Below are 20,988 nucleotides of genomic sequence, written 5' to 3'. Positions count from 1 at the left end.
TAATTAATCCACTAATTAACAATCTAATCTAGAATTTTTCAGTGGATTTAAATTATGTTTTTCAACTATCAAAACCTAACTTCAATTAGGAATTACTGCAAAATTAATATTTTGGATGAATGTTTAGCTTAGATCAAGAAGTTAAGCAATTCTTGATAGAAGATTAACATTTCAAGTACACAATCTTATGAATTCTCTCTTAGTTCAATTTAAATCTTGTGAGATAAGCACCTAACAAAATTTGAATTACATGTATATTAAGAATCTCATGTGTAATTCAATTAGATATTTAATTAAGCAATTAACATCAATCAATCAAAATTATGCATAAAATTAAGAGAAGAAGAAGATTAGGTCAAGAAATTCGAAACAATTTAAGATCATACCTCAAATTCCTATGATTAGAATGTTAATTCAGTGAATTAATCCAAAGGTTTAAATTTCTATTATAGTAAAATTTAGAATTACAGAAAAAAGTAGAATGAAAATTCAAAGAAAAGTAGAAGAAAGATTAAAAAGAATAAAAGTATAGAGTTGAGCCTTGAAATTCACTCCCAAATCTCTCTCTTTATCTCTCTAAGAGTGTAAAAAAGAAAAAAAATGAGAAAAAAACCCTTTAAAATTCGAGTTTAAGGCTATTTATAAGGTTTCTGCACTTATGGAGTAATCATTTTTCATGCACAAAGTAGTCACGTGTAACACCTTATAATTTAATTCTAAATAAATAGATTTTTGTAGAGTTTGACATAATAAAAATTTTCATTCAAACAATAGTTCAAAGCACGGTTTTCATAAAATATTTTAAAATAGGAATGGATTACAATTTGCATCATTACTTGCTATAGGACTAAAATATACATCAAATTTTTAAAGTAAATTTCTAAGTCCTATAACAGTTTCATCCATCCTTCAAGGAGTCCAGTACTGATCGTCTTGGTTACCTGAAAAATAAACGTAAGGGTGAGTCCTCTACACTAGCATGAACACACAATAAGTATAAAGCCTCACCTACCCTATTTCACATGTTTCTAATCTCATTCAATTCATACAACAATAAATACAATACATTCCATTTCTAATTACAACGGGTGCGCTCACTGCACCAACAACCAATCCACACATACACATAAACATACGTGCGCTCACTGCACATAGTCATGCTCACTGTGGCACTGTGATCATAAATTCCTGATGCCCTCAACCTCAGGGACTTACTCAATTCATACTATGGATGGTCGCCCAAATCGCTCCCATTCCACGGATACAACGTGTGTGGTATTAAGCCCCCCAGGCAAAAGTGTTAGTCAGAGGCCGAGTCAGGAAGAGAGTGTGTGGTCTGTGGTGCACCCACGCTCACTGTTGGTGTCACCACCACCCTCTCTTCTCCAAGGTATTTCTACCGCCCCATCTTCCACACCCCCAGTGTATCGTTGAACCATTCATAGTTCCAACATCTAACATACCACAATCACATTCAACATGCCATTCACACCCATTTTTCAACCATTCACGTTATTCAATTATTACTCAATGGTATGTCCATACATGTATATCTACAATTTCTCACATTCTCATCTCTATTACACACGACATCACCTTTTCACACAATTTCTACCACAATCAAATTATTCTATTACACCCAATATCATTCGCACAATATGCCGAAGGTCGGGTACCTCCGGACCCAGCCCAATTCGTACAATCCATCAATATACATATTTCTACATCCTATTTTCGTCACATTGTCATACCCAACCAAGCAAACAAGGTTCTAACAAACACAAGCTAGGATAGAGTCCTCCCCTTACCTCAAAACAAAGACCTAACTCAATGTAATGGTAGAAACGGCTCCCCACACGGATTTTGTCCCTCCAAGAGCTCCAAACGTGTCTCCAACCTTCAATCTAGCTTTCAAATGGCCTTGGAGGGGATTCAATCGGTAGGGATAGGCTTGGGGTAGAGAGAATCGCGAAATGGGAGAAGGGAAATCATGAAATACCCCTTTCCTCGAATCCTAACCCTTCAAATACCCCTCTGGTCATAACACGCTGTGAGACACTTTTCGCTGCAGCGACGCCCTCTGTTGCTACAGCAAAAAAACTCAGACAAATCTACAATCTGGTTTCTGTAGAATCTCGCTGTAGCGAGACCCTCTCGCTACAGCGAGATTGCACCCAGAAATGCACCATAAACTGTCTCTCTGTCGCTACAATGAAACATCTCTCGCTATAGCGAGAAGGCGATAGACGCATGCCTTTCTCCTAAGGACCTCTCACTATAGCGAGAATGCCCTGCACTAGGACTTAGCCTATTTTTCCTTCATTCTAATTCCAGCCGCAAACCAATATATATATATATATATATATATATATATATATATATATATATCCACACACTTATTCACACATCAAAATACGCAAATACATATATTCGCATCACCATCAAGTAAATCAATATGCCAACACGTGGCAAAACACGCATCCACCCATATTTACATACAATTAAATCATATTACAAAATTTGGGGCGTTACATCATGCACAACCTATTCTCACAATTGAAGTCTCTAGAATACTCTTTTTTTTGCACTGAAAGTGATTACGCTAGGTCTTTCTCAAGCAAAGCTCTATGGAACTTCCACTTTTTGCACTAAGAGTGATCATGTGCATGTTTTTTCTCATCTTAAAGCCCTTGCAATGTTCACTTTTGGTGGTGAAAATGGCTATATGCACTAATCTTCATGTTTCTAAGTCATTGGAAGGTTCATTCTTGATACCAAGAGTGATTACGTGCACCAAATGCCTTCTACAAAACCTTTCAAATGCTTACTTTGCTTCTAAAAGTAGCTACGCTTATCAAGCTTTACTCCCTAAGTCTCTGAAATACTCACTTTCTGCATTGAAAGTAACTATGCTTAACCAAAATTTACAAATGATATATCAAATTAAAACTCTGTGAATCAGCTTTTTATAGAAACAAGAATTTCCTCAAAATTCAACCTCTAGAAAAGGATATCACAGAAACAATGAGCAGAGGTCAGAGTGGTCAAAATAATAAAATTAAGGAAGATTTTCTAATAGAGCTTAATTAATGAATTTTTTATTAAAATAATTAAAATTAATTGATTAAGTACATTTAAAAAGTTATTAAATTATAGAAAAGCTTAAAGTATGGAATAAAAATATTACTCATTAATGTACTAGAAAAATCTCCTTTTGTTCAAAAGAAATCACATGTAAACAAGCTCCCAAACATAGTTTTTTCTATCAACCTAGAAAAAAAATCTCATAAATTAGGTTGTAAGCACAAAATAGAAAATAAAGTAATAAAGCAAAAAGGACGTCCACTTCTTAAGTCACATAATACACAATAATGCCTAAACACTAAAATAACTCAGAAAAGTACCATTAATGTCAATAGATCAAATGGAAAAGGACTTATGTGTCATTTCACTTCATCAAACTATATGTTAATATACAAATCTTAAACATTTAGTCGAAAACCTTCACAAAAATTCAAACATTCGATCAAATTTTCAAGAAGAAAGGGTGAAGTAAAAGACCTGACTCTTGGTCAAAAATTGAAACTTGTATTAGAATGAAATTGAACTAAGCTCTTTTTCTCTTCAGCTTGTAATAACCTTGCACGTTCCAACTCCTCGCTTCAAAGCTTTGCAAATTAAGCAAGAATTGAGCGCAACTTTGGATTTGGAGAATTAAAATTAGGGTTGATTTGATAATTGGAATTGAATTGCTATCACTTTGGGTAAGATTTGGAAGTAGTTTTAGTGTGAGGCTAACTATTCGTGGGCAAGTGTAACCATCGAAAAATAATAAAGGATTCTAAAATAAGTTCTTGAAATATCGTCCCACAAGGATTGTTTTCAATTATCAAGAATTTTTTAATTCAATTGTTTGAGCTTAAAAGATGCTAAATCAAATAAAAACAAGGATTTAATTGTAGAATTAAAATAGCATAACCTTTGACAATAAACTAATCAAGAAAAAACTACAATATATAGTTTCATCTTTACAATTCTTTATCTTCTCTTTTAGATTAATTCTAATTTCAGTTTCTCTATAATTGCTAATCACTTATATTAAATTTATTAACACCCAATAGTTATGCAATTGATGTGTAAAAATTGACTACTGGGCAAGTGTACCCATTGTCATAGTAGTATTATGAAAAATAGAGTATCAAGTGTCGTATCTACAGGAACTGTTATTACGAATTGATCCTTAATTACGCAATTGTTAATGAAAATGAAAAGAAAATTTTGTTGATAAAATTACTGAAATAAAAATATGACTAAGTGTATTCAAGAGAAATAAGCGAGTATCTAGATTGTAAATCCTCCTAAGTATCCAAATAACTAAAATTCTCCTTCAACTACTTAGTTCTAATCCCTTATCGCTGGAGAAATTTTTGAATTAAACCAATACCTTTCTCAAGGATAATGATTACTAACCCTCGGTTGATCAATCGGAATCTCCTCCTTAATTAATACCCCTAGGTTACATTAGGTTTATTATGAATTCCATAATTAGGGTTATTCCTACAGAAAACTTACCTCTTTCTATCTCTAGAAATACATTCAAGTCCTTTTAATTGAGCAATGTTAATTTCATGCAGGAATTTTACTCAAATTCAAACAAGAAAACAAGATAGAAAACAATTGATACTACTCAATTAAACCCAAGAGAAGAAAACATAAAATAGCATTAAGAAGAATTCTAGAAGATTTGATCACATAGGATTCATTACGTCTATATACTCAAAGAAAAATTAAAACCTAAACATCTCGAAACTAAAATTACAAAAGAAAGAAATTAAAGAGTTCGATTCCATTCTCCAACTGTTACTGACTTCTTCTTTTCCTAGAACTGTCTCCCTTAGGTTTCTGTGCCAAGTTCCCTTTTATATGAATTGTCCAAGGGCTCATCTTCTTACAGAAGTTTAAATTCAGACACATGTTCAAAGTACATAGCCATGTACTTTGGCCATGTACATCTCTGGTATCTAACAATTGCCCTTCATAGCTTTCTTGAAAAGTACACGGCCATGTACTTTGACCGTGTACATCTCTGACCTCTAAGAATTGCCCTTCATAGCTTTTCTAAGAAGTACACACTCATGTACACGGCCATGTACTTTGACCGTGTACATATCTGGTTTTGATGATGCACTTCAATTGACACGACCAGTAAGATACATATTCATGTACATGGCCATGTACTTGCCCGTGTATATCTTTGTTTTGATTATGTGCTTGATTTATGCAACCAGTGAGATACACATTCATGTACACGGCCATGTATTTGCCTGTGTATATCTCTGGTTCTTTTCTTGCTTCAATTCCCAATATCCTTTAAGCTCTCACTTCTTGATCTTTTTTCCTGAAATATGAATAAAATATACTTAATAATAAATTTTCTCAATGAATAGCTCAAAAATCTCAATTATTATTCATGAATTATAATGTAAAACCAAGTATAGAAAACATTTATCAGCAATGTTAACAATATTTTTTGTAAGCTATCACCTCCAATGGTCATGCAAGGTGATAAATCTGTATTTTGACATATTTTTATAGCTTATATATTGATGAATGATCATGATTTTACTTTGGTTTTACACTAATTTATATATTAATATGAGAAGACTACAATTGAGTTTTTGGTGCATTTTTTGCCCAAATTGATTTGAAAATAAGGCTTCGCTATAGTTAGTCAAAAACTTGTTCGAAGGGCAAGTGTACCCGTCGAGAAGTAATAAAGAGTTCTTAAATTAAGTTCTCGAAATATCATCCCACAAGGATTGTTTTCCAGTTACTAAAAAATTCCTAATTCAATTGTTTAAGCTTCGAAGATATGAGATTAATTAAAACCAAAATTTATAAAATCAAATATAAAACTAAGAGCAAGGAATACAATGCACGTCTTGGTTGAACTTATCAGAGAGGAACCTAGGGCGTATGAGATTTTTCATTCAATCCTTTATGTTATTTTTCTGTTTAATTCTAAATTTGATTTCCTTGTGATTACCAATCATTCATACGAATATTATTAATACCCAATGGTCATGCAATATTAATATTCTTTTCTCTAAATTAACATCCTCAATGGTCATGCAAGATATTAATTTAAGAAAGCTTAAGGAGCCTATGAACTTGTCAATTTAAAAACGATTAAAAGAGAAAGATTGGTTTGGTCCACCTAATCCTTTGTCTCATTTTATCCTATAAATCTTTTAATTAATCGAGGTACGGTCGCCTGACGATATAATTAATTAGAATTAAGAAACAAGCGCAATAGGATAAAATCTAATAACATAACGAAAATCAAATTAAGATTCAAATATCAAAATCCCATAAATTTATAAACAATAGTTCCTATAGCCCTAGCTATGGACTTAGTTACTCATATAGAAAGAAAGGAACTAAAACATTCATGAATAAAGTCATAAAGAAAAGAAATAGAAAAACTAGAGTGTGATCCCATGCAAGAGAGACGAGATATGTAACGTCTTATATTTCTTTCCTCAATATATGATAAATTTTCATAAAAATTTAAATGGTAAAGTAAATTTTCTTTCAAAACTCTCTAATAAGAAAGAGACATTGAAATAATATAAGGTTCATAGAGTAAAATTTCATTAATTCATAAGTACTTTAGAAAAATAAAGATTCTAGAATTTTCATCAGCAATAAAAAGAAATAGTAGTTTTACAACTGTTTTAAAAGAATGCTATAGAACTGAAAATATTCATTACATAACTCAAATTAACTAAGTCCTATAGCAGTTCTCATCAATCCATGCAATGTGAGCCTAGTACTATTCATCCTGGTTTCCTGAAAAATATTGTGTAAGGGTGAGTCTCTACCTTACCACTCATACATAACATATACACTCTTCAGAAAACACATCTTATCACGACTAAAGAAAACATCATGGCATTACATATCATAGTGTCATACAAAAGCATATTCTCATCTCAACACAGATTATATTCCATAGATTCACAATTTCTTTTACTTTTGTCCGCGCTTACCGCACCCTGTGGCCACAGTTATCTGATGCCTCTATCTCGAGGTCTTACACATCCATGTAAATAGTCGCCGGATGGCCCAATGCAATACGGATACAATGCATGCAATAGACGGCCCCTTAGCAAAGGTAATGGTCAGGAGTCAAGTCAAGAAATGAGTGTGTGGCCATGTGGTGCATTCGAACACAATATTCCGTGCACAATCCCGAATGTCACTCACCACCCTGCATTTCCCCAAGATATCCCATATCGTCTCCATCTTCCATTTCCCCAGTGTATCTCTGTAACTATTTACATCATATCTTTTTCCATCTCATACTCTTTCAAGTATATTCACATGTTCACATATGCCATTTATCATGTTCACACATATTTTTCATTATATTTCCACATACTTTTCATCATATACATTAAACCATGGCATATTCACAATACACATCATTTTTACATGAAACACAATATATTCAAACATGAAACATCCATCTCTTTGTATATTTCATATCACAAAATCATAAAATCATATCAACCATCCTCAATATACCTTATCATGCCTTATTTGGACATAATATCACATTTTCACCATGTATTCATCATAAATCACATAAACAGCCAATTATTCTCACTTTTCACCGATTATTTTTCATAAAACAAGGATTATTCCACATATAATTACATACATGACAAGATCTATGAGAATACAAGTAATAAACATAACAAAATGATAAAGTAGAGCCCCCCTTACCTCAAAACAGAGCTTTTACAAGGATTTAACCGAAGATTTAACTCTAGAACGGAGTTTTTCCTAAGAACATCATGAACATCTATAAGAAAAAGAAGAAGAAGAGAAACGAACGGTAAATCTAACTTCAAACTTAGAGAAACTTATTTGAAATCCTTTAGAACAGACGTAGAATCACAGGTCTGAAGAGAAATCTAAGTTTAGGAGGTTGAGTATGGGAGAAAATGGCGAGATATGACCTTAGAACCTTTGAGAACCTTGGGTAGTAGTGAAGAAATGAAAATTTCATGTGAAGCCCCTATTTATAGAAATTTTTTTTGAAGATGTCAGCGTCAATGTGATGTAAGTGATGATGTCAGCATGATGCAAGCAATGATGTCAGCGTCAACATGATGTAAGCAATGATGTCAGCATGATGCAAGCGATGATGTCACCAATGATGTAAGCGTGAGATCACCAATGACATAAGCGATGACATCAGCGTGATGTTGCCAATGACATCAGCATGATGTCATTGTTGACATCAAGGGCTACTGTACATACACGGTTTCTTTCTGCTCATAAAGTACTACAGATTTTTCTCAATGATAAACTATAGGCATGACACAAAGCATAAGATGTTACAAGATGGAAGATATATATATCCCAGAGCAAAAGCCAAGATGTAAAAATGGTGTATCCAAGATGCCTTTTGACGGTGCCTTCGGTCTTCCTTTTAATAGGGTTTAAAAACCCTAAAAACTCTAATTGATTGGGCTTTCCGCAAATGAGCATGGTCGTGCAAGGCCTTAAGCACGACCGTGCATGGGCTCGAAGCACCCTCGTGCTTGTTTAAAGGGGCTGGGCGTGCTGACTGCTGTGAAGCTCTAATCTTCTATCAATTTGGGCCCAAAATGCACTCAAAATATATTTGCGGCCTCTTTATACAAAATTGCACAATTAATAAATAAATTAGTGTAAAACTCAAATAAAATAAAGATCGAATATGAGTATATGGGCTATAAAAGAGGGCCTAATTACAGACTTATCACATGTTCATACCCTAGCAACCAACATGGGAGTGCGTCAACCACATGCACAACCGTGCAAGGCCATAAGCACGGCCATGCTCACCTATGGCAAGCTCATTTATGATGAGATTTTATTATTTTCAAACTTATTAAAAGGAACCTCGAGGCAGCGATTGAGACAGACTTTTTTATCCTGTTTTACATGTTGTTTTAACTGTTTCCACCCCATCCCTTCCACACCTCTGAGTCATCTCTTTCTTGGAGGAACTTGAAACTTTGAACGATCGTACTTGAAGATTGAGAACTCATCTCATCCCTAACCCTTGGAGACATTATAGTTTGCAATTTGTTTTTTGACTGTGACTTTGTTTATGATTATTTTAGTTTTTTACTTTAGCATGAGTAACTAAGTCTATAGCTGGGTTATGAGATTTTGATGTTTGAATCTAAGTTTGATTTCCGTTTGTGATTAGTGTTTATCCTATTTCGCATAACTGTATGTTGTGAATTGATTACTCGTAACATAATCATAATTAATTATATCGTTAAGCGATCATTCCTTAAATAGTTAATAGATCTCTAGGATAAAACAAAACAAAGGATTTGGGGGATCAAACCAATCTTTTTCTTCCAATCGTTATTAAATTAACAAGGTCATAAATGATTTATACTTTCTTAAATTGATATCTTGCATGACCATTGTGGATGTTAATGTAGAGAAAAGAATATTAATATTACATGACCATTGAGTATTGATAGTATTTGTATGAATGATTGGTAATTACATGGAAATCAGATTTACAGTTAAACTAGTATTGATAATAGATTCAGCCAGACATAATATAAGAAAAAAACAATACTAAAAAAATTCATAAAACTTGAAAAGCAAAATGCGAATTAAGAGAGTCTATAATAGAGAAAAGATGAAAAGAGCTCTTGATCACAAGACATGCTCTCGAAGCTCTAATAGTCGTCAATAACTGGTCAACACCAAGATTGAGGATGTGGAAGAGATGTGTAAAGGCGTGGAAAGGATGAGATGGAAACAAGATAAAAAAAAAAAACAGGATGATTAGTCGCTACCCCTAAGGTCTCTTTTTAATTGGGTTTGAAAACTCTAAAATGTCTTCACAGTTAGGCTTCTCACAGGTATGCATTGTTGTGCACGGCCATAAGCACGGTCCTGCATGTGGATCAAAGCATTCTCGTTCTAACTGCTAGAGTCTTGGCATGCTCACTGTTACAAAACTCTATTTTTTAAATAATTTGGGCTCAAAACCCGATTATGACCTTCTTATGCTAAATTGCACAATTAATATATAAATTAGTATATAAAAAACTAAAGTAATAATCACACGTAAATATATAGGCTATAAACTTATGTCAAAATACAGACTTATCATTAACTCATAGGTATCTCTACCCTAATCCACGTATTATACACTAAATAATTTAGAATTTATTTAATTTTTTTAATTAATATAAGAGCAAGACTAAATAGAGTATTTCAAGGTTAGATAGGCTTGGCTCTAGAGTTTTGGTCCCTTTTTATAACTCTAATTCTATTAACTTAATTTGTTTAATTAACTATAAATTTTCACTAATAAATACAACTTTCGTAAGACACGTTTGGAAGAAAAAACAAAAAAATTGTAATTCAATTATCAATTATTATATAATTAAATTTTTTTACTTTTGTAATATAATTACTTTAAAAGTTATATTTTTAATTTATTAATTAGTTAACAATATATAAATCTTATCCCTCACAATATATAAAAAATAAACTATTAAAAACATGAAAAAAATTTATTAGTACCAATTTCCTTCTTCCTATTTATATTCATGCCTTCGTAATTAGAAATTACTATTTGGATAGGATATAGAAAATCATTTACAAAAATATATTAGCGTATATAAATGGTTTTCCTATTCACTTAATTGCTTTTAAAGTAGAACCTAGCTTGCTTTGTGTAGAGAGAAAATCTTGAAAACATAAATACTTTGAAGGAAATTAAGACAATTTTGTATAGCTAGACCATCTCCTCAGCATTTTAATACAGAAATTATGATTATTATGCTTCTATTGCATTGATATATAAAAAATAGAAAAAATGTCAACGGAAACGTTGAAAATTAAAATTAGATAAATTAAAGAATTAATAAAAAATAATACGTATTTGCCGAAAAAATCACATACTAAATACTAAAGAAAAAGGAAATAACACAATTCACATTGAAATGAGTAATTTAAAAATATTTATTTACATTTTTTCTTATCTTTGTTATCATTTATAATTTTTTTTTCTTTTTTTTAATATTTTTCTCTTCTTTGTACTCATCTCACATCCCGTCATGGTGGTTGACTGAGACATTATTCAGACACAGGTTTAGTATTGATATATTGCATATTTGATGAATGGAATGTTAATTTAAATTGTTAAGAAGAGAATTGAAATGGAATAAAATATGTAGGAATAGAATAACAATTTCCATTCCCATGTTTACAACCTTTAAAATAAAATTACTTTTCAAGTTTCAAAATACTTATTTGGTATTTAGAATTGTTATACAATGTAATTAAATTAAATTTAAATGAAAAATAGCCCCAATTAATCTATCTACACTTCTACAATACAAATAAAGGAAGCATACTAACGTAGATAGTATTTTTTAAGTTGGATCTAAAAGTAATCAATGTAAAAATTGATATTTAAGTTTTTTTTTATTATTTAGAGACTTTCTATGTCAGTCTCGGTTATATAATATAATTGATATAAAAAATACTTTTCACATCGATGGTACTATATACTACTTTACAACAATCACTTTTTTCTCGTTCAATACTAAGAACATTCTACGATTTTTATTTCTCTCTCACCCAAGTGATAAAATCTTCGCCACAACCATATTTTCTTGTTAATTTTGTTTAAAGGTACGTAAATTGCTTTGTTCTCATGTCTAATACCCATTTTATTTTTATGTTTATTTAAAACATGAGAATGTTGCTAATATGAGAAAATGTTACTTTATTTTTAAGACCTTAGCATCATTCTTTTTACCATTGGAATACACATTAATCTCTTGAGTAAAAAGTGTCTTTATTTTTTTTTTCTTTTTTATTGCAATATTTGTGTATTTTGGACTATGTATATTATATATATGTTGTTGTTTTTTTCAACTTTTATTTTTGCACACAATATATTTGATGAAAAGCTTGAATGAAATGCTTATTATCTTAGTTTATTACACTGAAGAAAAGATGTGTCTGTAGTTTACAGATAAAGAAATCTATTTGTAATTTATTGACTGATTTGAAATATGTCTATATTAATTTACCAATAAAAAAATTATAGATGAGTGTAACCCGTTTGTAAATTCATTTATAAATCTAAAATTTGTCAATAATTTTCAAAACATTCGTCCATAAATTTGTTTGTAATTTATGTGTTTTTAATAGTGTGTAAAACTAGTTGAAAGCTTTGCAACATATAGCTGATAACCTAATTAAAAAATATATATTATAATAGGGACAATATCTTTTTACACTAGTGTAGATTTAAAAAATTTTATATTCAATCTAAGGTTTTTATTTAACTTACATCTAACGAGTTATAATTTATTACTTCACTGATTGTTGGATGTAAGTTAAATGAAAGACTCAAACTGAGTATAAGAGTTTTTAGACTTATACTAGTATGAAAGATCTTTTTCTACTATTATTATATTATATTATAGTGTGTGTATATAAATATATATATATATATATATATATAATAATTAGTATTAGAATTAAATGAGGAGAGAAATTTAGAATTTATATATAATTTATTTAAAATAATAAGTAAATATTGAATAAAATTATTTGTTTTATAAGTTATAAATTGGATATTACTTTTAAAAGCTTGTCCGTGAAAGCTATAAGTTTCTTTTATTGTTACCAAACAATTTTACTAACTTAATTTTTTTTAATTAGCTATGCATTTTCGTTAATAAATTAGACACACTTAAAAGTGAAAAAAAATTACATTATAATTCAATTATCATATAATTATTTTTTTTTATCTTTTGCAATATAATTCTTAAAAGTTATATTTATAATTTTTTTACTTAGGTAACAATTTATAAATAGTATCAATGGAAATATATAAAAAATAAAATCTTAAAAAATATGTAAGAAAAAATTATTAGTACCAAATTCTTTCTTCCTGTATATACATGTCTTCGTAATTGGAAATATCTGTTTGAATAGGCCGCGTGGAATCATGTATTGGATAATTTGTTTTCCTATTTATTAATTGCTTTCAAAGTAGAACCTAACTTGCTGTTTTTCATAGAGGAGGAAAGCTTGAAAACATAAATGTCTTCAAATGAAATTGAGACAATTGTTTATAACTACAGCATGCCTCAATGTTTTGATACACAAAATGTAATGTCGAATAGAATATAATTTTGAGTAAGTTTCTATATTTTAATCTAATATTACACGTATGATGTATATTTGACAATTGACATATATAAATAGAAATGTAATTTTTTAAGTGTTTAAATTACTTGTAATAAAAGTGCTTTGTTTGGATATCAAGAAATATAATTTTAAAATTCTCGAGTAAAAAATTAGATAAAAAATTTAAATTAAGTGTAAAAAAATTTTTAACTTCCATTAACGTGGGAAATTTCTTTTTTCCGTATATCAATCATTACCGTCTTTCACGTAGAATTAATTTGCTGTAATTCTAGTTTCATAGCATTTTAATTTTTTGCATAGGACAAATTTATCTTCTAAATAACGCAATTTCCTAGACCACGTTAGAAAGCAGCAAGAAACACGTGGGAATCCTAAAATAAAATAATAATCCAATTTTTTTAAATATTTTTTAAAAAGTAATCATCAAAATAAAACAAAATTGTCACTTTCTTAATTTAGAATCTTTTTTTGGTGCGAAATTTATTTTTTATTATTTTTTCACTAAGCAAGATGAGTCACCTTTCCTGCATTTGTTTGCCTAAATGTGCATCATATAAGATTCCTGTAGTACAATACTTTGCCATTTGGACGCTTCTTGTGAGCAGGCTTTCCCGTGAGCAAGAGAATAGACGGTGAGTCGGTGATATATATACATATATTTCACGTGAGCAATTGCATCGGAATTATTATTATTATTAAGATCAACACAAATTCACACACCTATAAAAGGCACAACGACTCGACAACTTTCAAGCCACACCAAACATTGCACAGCATCCTTATTTGACTAGGAGTGGGATCAACCAGCTTCGCTCTCCGTTTAGGTCCAGGTATGTAAGCTTACAGATTTTAGATTTTATGAGTAAGATGATTTTAAATTTCAACTACTGCTTTTAGTTTAGTTTTGATTACATCTTATTGCTAAAATTTGGTGCAACTTCTTGCAGTTTCAAATGGACGAAATTTTGAAGCTACTGATTTTATGTATTGCATGCGCTTGTTCATTCTCTGCACTAAGATGTGCCGCAAGAGCCGATCCTCCAGTAGCAACAAATGAGGACCCCATTAAATTTACTACTGAAGGTGCCACTTCAAAAAGCTTTAAGCAGTTCATGGAAGCGCTTCGAGAGAGACTAACAGGTGGGCTGATACATGACATACCTGTGCTTCGAGATCGAACTACAGTGGAAGAAAGACATCGATATATTACAGTCGAACTCTCAAACTCGGACACGGTATCTATCGAAGTAGGCATCGATGTGACTAATGCATATGTTATAGCATACCGAGCAGGAACTCAGTCCTATTTTCTCCGTGATGCCCCAAAATCTGCATCTGACTACCTTTTCACTGGCACGGACCAGTACTCACTTCCTTTTAATAGTACTTACGGTGACCTAGCGAGCTGGGCTCATCAGTCTAGACAGCAAATACCCCTGGGAGTACAGGCCTTGATACATGCGATATCATTTCTACGAAGTGGGTCCAGTAACGATGAAGAAAAAGCTCGTACCCTGATCGTGATAATTCAAATGGTTTCAGAAGCAGCTCGATTCAGGTACATAGCAAACCGGGTTGGTGTCAGCATCCGAACGAATACGGCATTTCAACCAGATCGTGCCATGATAAGTTTGGAGAACAATTGGGATCGTCTGTCAGGAGGTGTTCAACAATCCGTGCAAGATACTTTTCCAAATGCGGTCACCTTAAGAAGTATTAATGACCGACCTGTTATCGTAGATTCCTTGTCACACCCAACAGTTGCAGTTCTAGCATTGATGCTTTTTGTCTGCAATCCGCCAAATGCAAACCAATCACCTCTATTAATAAGATCAATTGTGGAAAAATCAGACACTTGCGTTCCTGTTGAACCCACCGTGCGCATTAGTGGTCGCGATGGAATGTGCGTGGATGTTTCTGACAATGCCTATGACAATGGCAATCCTATCATATTTTGGAAATGCGGAGACCAGCTTCAAGAGAACCAACTGTGGACCTTGAAACGTGACAAGACGATAAGGTCCAAGGGGAAGTGTTTAACCACTTATGGTTATGCTCCAGGAAATTATGTCATGATATATGATTGCACCTCAGCAATACCAGAGGCCACTTATTGGGAAATATGGGACAATGGAACCATTATCAATCCAAGGTCAGGCTTGGTCTTGAGTGCTGAATCTAGTAGCATAGGAGGGACACTCACCGTGCAAACGAACGATTATCGAATGCGGCAGGGCTGGCGTACAGGCAATGACACAAGCCCTTTCGTAACTTCAATCGTTGGGTATTTGGATCTCTGCATGGAAGCTCACGGAAGTAAAGTGTGGCTGGCTGACTGTGACAGCAACAAGAAAGAGCAGCAATGGGCACTTTACCCAGATGGTTCTATACGTTCAGTGCAATCTACAAACAACTGTTTAACTTCTGGAGCACACAACCAAGGAGCTACCATTGTCATTATGGGTTGTAGCAGTGCATGGGCTAGTCAACGATGGGTGTTTAAAATCGATGGTACCATTTGTAGTTTATCTGACGACATGGTGATGGATGTGAGACGCTCTGATCCAAGTCTTAAAGAGATAATACTTTGGCCGTACACTGGTAACCCTAACCAAATATGGCTTACTTTGTTTTAAGGGCTTCCCGCCTAACCAAATGCTGTCTGCCTCTAATGTTTAAATAAGTGACGGTATCTATCGTTGTGCAAAAGCAGTCATAAGCTTATGCTGCCTTGCAATGGTTTTAGCAAGACCCTAGGCGATCATGTGATCAATAAAGAGAATCTAGATTGCTTCAAATCAAAATGCATTTTAGAATCTAACCAGTTAAATCGATTAAATTGGAAAGCTAAAATCATAATCAGAGAACCGAAATATAAAGCTAGATACCGGGGATTCAGTTTCAAAGCAAGAAGATCTGTCATTCAGTGAATACTTTTAGTCACCAAATAATTTTTTTGTTTATATAACTAATTTAAAGATCGAATGTATTATTTATATACTCATTTAGCGATGGACCAATTTTCTTAGAAAATTAGCGACCAAAATAAACCTAAATACAAAAGATTCAATTCCAAGGCTAGTTCTTCATTCTTCCATTTAACAAATTATGTAGCAATTAGATATATAATATAACAAACTGAATATAATCAGAACATACCTAGTTCCTTTACATCAAAATTACAAAATTAAAATTTACAGAGTAATCTACAATAAACCTACAATTAATATAAATCTTGGATATATACACCAGCAACCCTTTTAACATGGAAAAAAGAACTCAAGAAAAAAAGAATTAAGGAAGGTAGAGGCTACTCTAGCCAATTTTAAAGGAAATGTAGAGTTTCCATTGCAATTAATATCTCTCATTGAAAAATGCATATCCACGGATAATTTGAATGTCATATTTTGTTTAGTCCATAGTTTTTGTCGATAAGAGGTGTAAGACCACCTAATAATGGAAAGAAATGATTTATTTGAATTTTAATTTATGTCAAAAAAATTAAAAAGGAAAAAAACACAAGTTCACGGTGCATATTTCATTGTTGAGATGTTCTTTAATAACAATGAATATTGATTCAGTCATGATTCGTACATTTTCTAACCACAATAGAAGAATATTAGGAGCACAAAGGTCGAGTGAAACTTGAACCGATATATGGAACGCTGCACAATTTTGTTTTCTCCTCGAGCAAATTATCCAATGAAATTACATGTTTTTAACTTTCTTCCACAAAAGACCACCTAGTTTTATATCCACGAAACTATAGAACTGTCACATGTATAATTGACAACACCACACACAATGATTTCTTGAATTTGACATGAATCACTCACAAAAAATGAAATGTACAATTAGTTTTAAATGAAATAACATAAACTCAAATCACAATTCTTTCTAAATTTAGTGTTTTACTCTCACTCTTAATTATTTAAAGACAATTTTAACTTTCAACTGCCAAGTCACATTAAGATTTATTACTATAAAATTCATAATATTTTAAGATTTTCACTATTTATGTACATGCAAATAAATATAACAAGGACTTACTTTGATTCCAAGAGGGCTTAGGTCAAGGTGGATAATAGATAATATGGATGAACATGGCTAACTAAAAAATTTAGTGACATAATAAGGAATTTAAAGTAAGATAATTTGGTGATATAAACGATACTAAAGAAAGACACTAGAGAGAACAGTTTTACGTTGTTGTTCTACATTGATGTGGTTAGCAGTTCAAAATGTTCTAACAAGTATTATTATACAAAATAGATATACTTGGAGAGTGTTCATAACCACTCTCCAAATATCACTTCTAACTACTATCTAAGTACTTTGTACGAACCATAAAACTAAAATTTAAAATTTTTTCTTTTGAATCTTTTTATTACAAACTAAAATAATTTTTTATCACATTAAAACTTAAATTTGTAATCTAAATTTATGAAATTTCTTCTTTCATGAGTTGAGAAAGAAAGAGAGAATGAAGAAAGAAGTGAGAAAGGTACTTACAGTTGTGAGAGGCACCAACTATGTTAGAGAGGAACACATTTTTGTTACACTAATGAAGGTGATGAGAGAAGAGGAAGAAAAAGATATGGCACTGCGACTGCAAGTTGAGTTGCGTTTCACCTTCATGTGTTTATAAATTACAAGTAGTTAAGATGTTTTAATATTTTAATTTATGAGAACAGTTGGTATTTAACCATCTTCAAAGTAATCTTTAGAGAGTGATTCTCTAAAAGTAACTTTTAGAGAATGGTCATATGTTAACCGTTTCCTAAAATCACTTTTAAATAATATATTATTTTGCTTTATAATTACTCTGCAAATAACAACATCAAAAATCTAAAATTGTGTGGTGCTTCTCTTTAATTATAAGCTTTCACTATACTTATTGAATCACTTGGTTATATTCAATTTTTATATTCTTTATTATTTTCTTTCACTATTTTTTGTTTGTTCTGTTATTAGAAATTTGCATAATTAGTTTTAAAACAACACCAACTGCCGCAAAATCAAGTTTTATTCTGTTTTTTTTGCATGAATTGACCTTCAAATTTAAACCACTTCCTTTGTTTTTCTATTAAATAAAAGAAATTTTAATTTTATACTTTTAATAAAATTTGTGACAATTTTAGTTTTAACCAAAAAATTTACTTTATAATTAGTTGTTTATATAGTTAAGTTATATATATATATATATATATATATATATATATATATATAGTATTAATTAAGACCAATTGTTAAATTTAGACACTTATGTAAGAAGAAATCTTCTTTGGTTGCTAGCAGAACTGGTTTTGATAAAAACATCCTTAGATTTAATTTATTAATTAGTGCATTGTGTATACATTTGTGAACTATCTAATTTGTTTAAAGTTCTCTAAAGTTTTGAAAAGAAATTTTTTAAAATAAAGAAGGTAAAGAAAATTTATATTTATATTTTTATAAATATATATATCTTAGAATTTCTTAAAATATTAAAGCCCATTAAGTTATCTTAGATATTAAAGCATGACGTATCAATTTTCTTTTTATATATAAAAATAACATAATGGTTTGGTAATATTACTAGTATTTGGTAATCCACTACCACCAAAATCTGTTAAAGCTTCTATGAAACAAAATTAGATTGTAATTATTACTAAATTTAGATAATACATTATCATTTATTTTGAAAATAATTATAATTGATTACCAATCACATTAATTAGTTATCATGTAGTTTTCGTGTTTCACAGAAGAAGTGAATTTATTTTGTATCTTAAATTTAGAGGCATATGATAACCGATTATCAATCATATTAATCAAGTTTTAAATTTAACTAATTGGAACCCTTGAATCACATTATATACGACTCACCTTCAAGAAAGAGTTTTATTCAAATATTGAGATTCAATTTTAAATTCTAGACTTTTCATTGTAATTAAGATTCATAGTTTTTTATTGTAAAAGTTTTTCTGTTGTTTTTTCTTCTCAATTTTCATCAAGAGATCTTCAAACAGTGGAGAATCTCTCTCGTTCTCCTTGAATTGTATATTCTTAGAGAAGGTTGTGCAAAGTGAGGTATATTTGTATGTTGGGTGACTTTAAGTGATGATTCTTGAAGGATTTTTTTATTCTGCTTGAATTATGGCTTCGAGAAAGTTGTATAAAGTAAGGTATTTTGGCATGTTTGTTGACTTATGACTCTTGAAGTTTTTTTCTGGTTCTCATTGAATTGTAAATTCTTGGAGAAGTTTGTGCAAAGTGAGGGATTTTCGCATGTTAGGTGATGTTTAGTGAGGATTCTTGAAGAATTTCTTTTAGAACATTTATTGTAATTCGTGAAATTATAGTGAAAGAAAATCTCAAAGTGGTTTTGTGATTGGATATAGCTCTTAGTGTTTTATAGAGTGAACCAATCTAATTCTCTGTTTGATCTCTTAACCTTTCTTCTTTTACATTTTAACATCTTATTTTTACAATTTTTTTGAATGGTTGATTCTTTATCAATTGATTGTGTTTCTTTATGTCCCCCTTTTTAGGATTGTAACCATTTGAATGATGACTTTCGTAGAATGAAAGATTGACAAATCCAACTATTGAATCATTTATTTTTTAAATTTTACATAATTTAAATATTTGTACATATGTTATCCAAAATTTAATATCTATTTATATTTTAAAATCATGATGCATGTTTAGGAATGACAATGGGTAAAGTACCCGCAAAATTTACCCTCAACAGGTAAGGTATTTACTTGTTAAACAGGTATGGGTACGAGCATGGGAAAAATACTTGCAAATTTCAATGGGGATGGGTGCGAGTATGAGTACCTAAGTGCCCAACCACCCCATACTCGCATATATTATTAAATTAGGGTTAATACTTTATATATTTGACTAGATCTCTTTCATAATTATTGATAATTATATAATTATATGAGTTACTTCACAATTTGCCCTATTGAGAGTTGTGCTTTAGGAGTGTGACTTATAGAGAAAGATTTAACCTATCACTTTTCATATAATTAAGAGATCAAGTGTAACAACTTTTATACAAAGACAAATCTTCAACAAGTAAGCCTAAAACTCTATTATAATTATTGTTAGTATTTCTAATTATCTTTATTATTCTGATTTCGTATAATCTCGTTTGAATAATTTTTTACTTACAATGGAACAACTAAGAATTTAAGAAAACAATAACCTAACCTACTTTTATTTTTAGAAAGTTTTTGTGGATGCTTTTATAAAATTTTGGTCAAGATAAAGATTTTACTATTTATTTTATATAATTTTATGTCTTATGTTTTTTACTCAGTTTAGAATTCTTTTATAGGTCATATTTATTTTATTTTAAAATGCAATGTTTTCAAAAAAATTTCTAAGCAAAATAAAAGGTTTAGAAATTTAATATAAATATTTTTGTTACTCAAATAAAAGAATGCATATTTAAATATATAAAAATCTATCTAATTAAATTTATTTTATAAGATTAACATAAAAAAATATTTACCAATAAAGTAAACCATAAAAATAATTTTTTATATTTTTAATAGAAAAATTTATTTATTATTTTATATCATTTAACTAGGCTAATACAATTTAATTATTACATGATTGATATGAGATTGACTTTTTTCTAAAAAAAATATTTACATATGACACATAGAAAATGTTTAAAAATTTAGTGATTAAAATTATGTGATATTATATTGACTTGAGTTAAGT

The 20,988-nt window shown here is 30.6% G+C and overlaps 1 protein-coding gene across 1 annotated transcript; it reads left to right on the top strand.

The window, feature by feature from the left end:
• The first annotated feature begins 14,213 nt into the window (after window positions 1-14,213).
• On the top strand, window positions 14,214-15,902 carry LOC113863176 (abrin-a-like). Its single transcript, XM_027496643.1, has one exon. It carries the CDS (start codon window positions 14,220-14,222, stop codon window positions 15,900-15,902), a length of 1,683 nt encoding a protein of 560 aa, XP_027352444.1. The 5' UTR covers window positions 14,214-14,219.
• The last annotated feature ends 5,086 nt before the right edge of the window (window positions 15,903-20,988 follow it).

The sequence above is a fragment of the Abrus precatorius genome, unplaced genomic scaffold, assembly GCF_003935025.1.
Source record: "Abrus precatorius isolate BTA unplaced genomic scaffold, Abrus_2018 Scaffold3, whole genome shotgun sequence".
Taxonomy (NCBI): Eukaryota; Viridiplantae; Streptophyta; class Magnoliopsida; order Fabales; family Fabaceae; genus Abrus; species Abrus precatorius.
This window is presented reverse-complemented; position numbering and strand designations above follow the sequence as displayed.

Coding starts and splice junctions, on each gene's coding strand:
- LOC113863176 (XM_027496643.1), top strand. CDS start 14,220: ATGGACGAAATTTTGAAGCTACTGATTTTATGTATTGCATGCGCTTGT.